This window comes from Penaeus chinensis, chromosome 30 (genome assembly GCF_019202785.1).
Source record: "Penaeus chinensis breed Huanghai No. 1 chromosome 30, ASM1920278v2, whole genome shotgun sequence".
Lineage (NCBI taxonomy): Eukaryota > Metazoa > Arthropoda > Malacostraca > Decapoda > Penaeidae > Penaeus > Penaeus chinensis.
The window spans coordinates 25,937,299-25,939,798 of NC_061848.1; the positions used below are offsets into that span (position 1 = coordinate 25,937,299).

The 2,500-nt window shown below is 33.8% G+C and overlaps 1 protein-coding gene across 1 annotated transcript in view; it reads left to right on the top strand.

Annotated features, from left to right (window-relative positions):
- LOC125041546 (exocyst complex component 3-like) overlaps nucleotides 1-1,991 on the top strand; it is a 9,140-nt gene extending 7,149 nt beyond the window's left edge. Inside the window, exons 13-16 of the mRNA XM_047636574.1 lie at nucleotides 1-161; nucleotides 376-505; nucleotides 970-1,121; nucleotides 1,506-1,991. The exon at nucleotides 1-161 is cut by the window's left edge and continues 9 nt beyond it. Coding sequence (XP_047492530.1) covers nucleotides 1-161; nucleotides 376-505; nucleotides 970-1,121; nucleotides 1,506-1,686 — 624 coding nt within the window. The 3' untranslated portion in view covers nucleotides 1,687-1,991. The remainder of the gene's footprint in view (nucleotides 162-375; nucleotides 506-969; nucleotides 1,122-1,505) is intronic.
- Nucleotides 1,992-2,500: the final 509 nt, after the last annotated feature.

Sequence of the window (2,500 nt, forward strand, 5' to 3'; positions counted from 1 at the left end):
GAGATCTTGTGCGATCATCTGCTTGAAGAGGCATTGGTCGACCTTCAGGAACAGTTTAATACCCTGTTGACTCCACGCTGGCTTAATAACACCGAGCCCATGGACACCATCTGCCTCACACTCTCTGATTATTTCACAGATTACCAGCACCTGTACCAGAAGTATGTGTGGTTTATGATGCTCAGTCATTATTCTTTTCTTGTAGCTCATGTTGTGAATTAATTAGAATTGTTATAACAAATGAGTCTGTAGGAAGTAATGGAAATAAATGATAAGTGGTGATGGTAGTTAGTGTAGAGAAAAGAAAACAGAAAAATGACTGGAATTATTTTGCTGTTGCATTCATTTTGTTTTTAATTTTCTTCTTTTGCAAAGGAACTTTGATCATGTGGTTCAGATAGCTCTGAATACTGTTGCAATGCGCTATACAACTGCCATTTTGCAAAAGAGAATATCGCTGAAGATTCAGGAGGATCGGAAGATGGTTGCTGACAGAATAATAGGAGTAAGTAGTTTGGTGGTTAATATTGTTTGTCTGTCTTTTGTTATGCATCTTATTCTATAATTACTTTTTAATTATTGTCATTTTATTTACTTTTTTGGTGAAGAGAGTGGGAATATCATGAGATTTTTTTGGAGTGTAGGGGGAATAATAATTAAAAAATAAACATACAAAATGTTAGAAAAATGAGAAATATGAGAAATCTAGCTTCAATAAACTTTTTGACAGAAGTTGATAACAGGTCTTGATGACTATTAGAATACAAACTCAAAATCTAGCAAGAGGAGGAATATTTATTTATCTTGCATATTCTAAAGTAATGTGCATATTTGTTGAGGTTACTCTTATAGTATACTAGAAAGGCACCCTGCCCCACACACACATATGAATATATATGTTTATCTATTTATTGCTTGAATAATTTTTTCACTTCTACATATATTTTCTTTGTTTTCTTTTGCATCCAGGAAGCAGCAAAGCTGTCTAGTGTATTTGAGCAAGCGGCCCCAGACCTAGCCAAGTTTGACTCGCCATGCGAGGTCATGAAGAGCTTAGCAGAAGTCATTAAAGTTTCAGATGTGGAATTCCTCAGACTTGAGCTGCATAGGCTGTTGAGGAGGTATGGCATTTATCTGTTTGTGTCTTGATTTCCCAAGAAAGGAGTATTGTATTAAGAGTCATCATTATCAGTAACTTAATTTTCACATAATTAGTATCATTGTCATCATTATCAGCAAGACATCATCATCACCATCAGCATAAACTTTATCATATTTATCATAAGGCATCATCATAATCATCATCAATAATTTTACTTTAAGAGTATCATTATTAGTAATGAGAGTTCTAAAAAAAAAAAAAAAAAAAAAAGCCCTCTAGGCTTCTATAAAGTTGCAGGTAAGTTGTTTCTAGAAATCCTTCAAGGAATCTTATATTATTCATGCTTTCTTTCACTTCATGTCTTTTTCTCCACATGCCCTACATTATCCACAAATATTTCCAGGTACCCTGATATGACAAGCGACCATCTCACTGCCCTGTTACTGTTGCGTGGGGACTTGGGCCGTCTAGATGTGAGACAGCGTGTTGCTGAGATCATGGAGGAAATGAGGACACAGAGAACGGGACCAGCCCCTAAGAGCATCTTCTCCCACATTGTCATTTCCACATCACTGTTCACTTAGGAGAGGATTGCATTGTACTATTTATTGGTATAAACAATATGATAGTTTTATCCAGGCAGATGTAACTGTTTTCTGTTGTTTTTTTCTGACTGTCATAGGCACAGAAAAATATGATTATAGGTTGTTTTACATTTCTGTGTGTTGTTAGGCTTTCAGTAGAATTATATTATTTTTCTTTTTGATTATAATTCACTAATGTAAGTTTTCACATTTATGTATCTAGTTAAAGGAGATAATTCCCAAGTGGTATTGTTATAATAAATAGGCACTATATATATATCAATAAAATTATCAGTATATTGAAATTCAGTGTTTTCTTACTCAGCCGATTTTTAATTTGCAATATTTTTTTTATAATACACTAGGCCAGTGGTTCTTCAACGTTTTAGAGTCACAGACACCTTAGAAGAATCTGATGATAGTTTCCCCAGAAATATTCACATAAATACAACTTTGTATTCAATGTGTATATTGTATTTTATTTATTGAAATTTGTTTATCTCATACATATATGAGACACAACTTATCATTAAATTTTAAAGAAAAAAAAACACTAATATAAATGCTAATTTTTTACTGATCTTCAGGGAGCCTCTGTAACCCATCCATGGACCCTAGGCTAAGAACCCCTCTCTAGGCCAAGTTTTCATGATAAGTAAATGTAATTGACTCGCTTTCCCTTATCCCACCATCTTTTTTTTTTCTTTTTTTTTTCTTTTTTTGGCAAATATATGAATATATATGAATCCATTGTCCTTTTCTCCCTCACTCTTCTGTTTCAGAAAAAGAGGTAGGAAGAGAGGGCATCACCCTA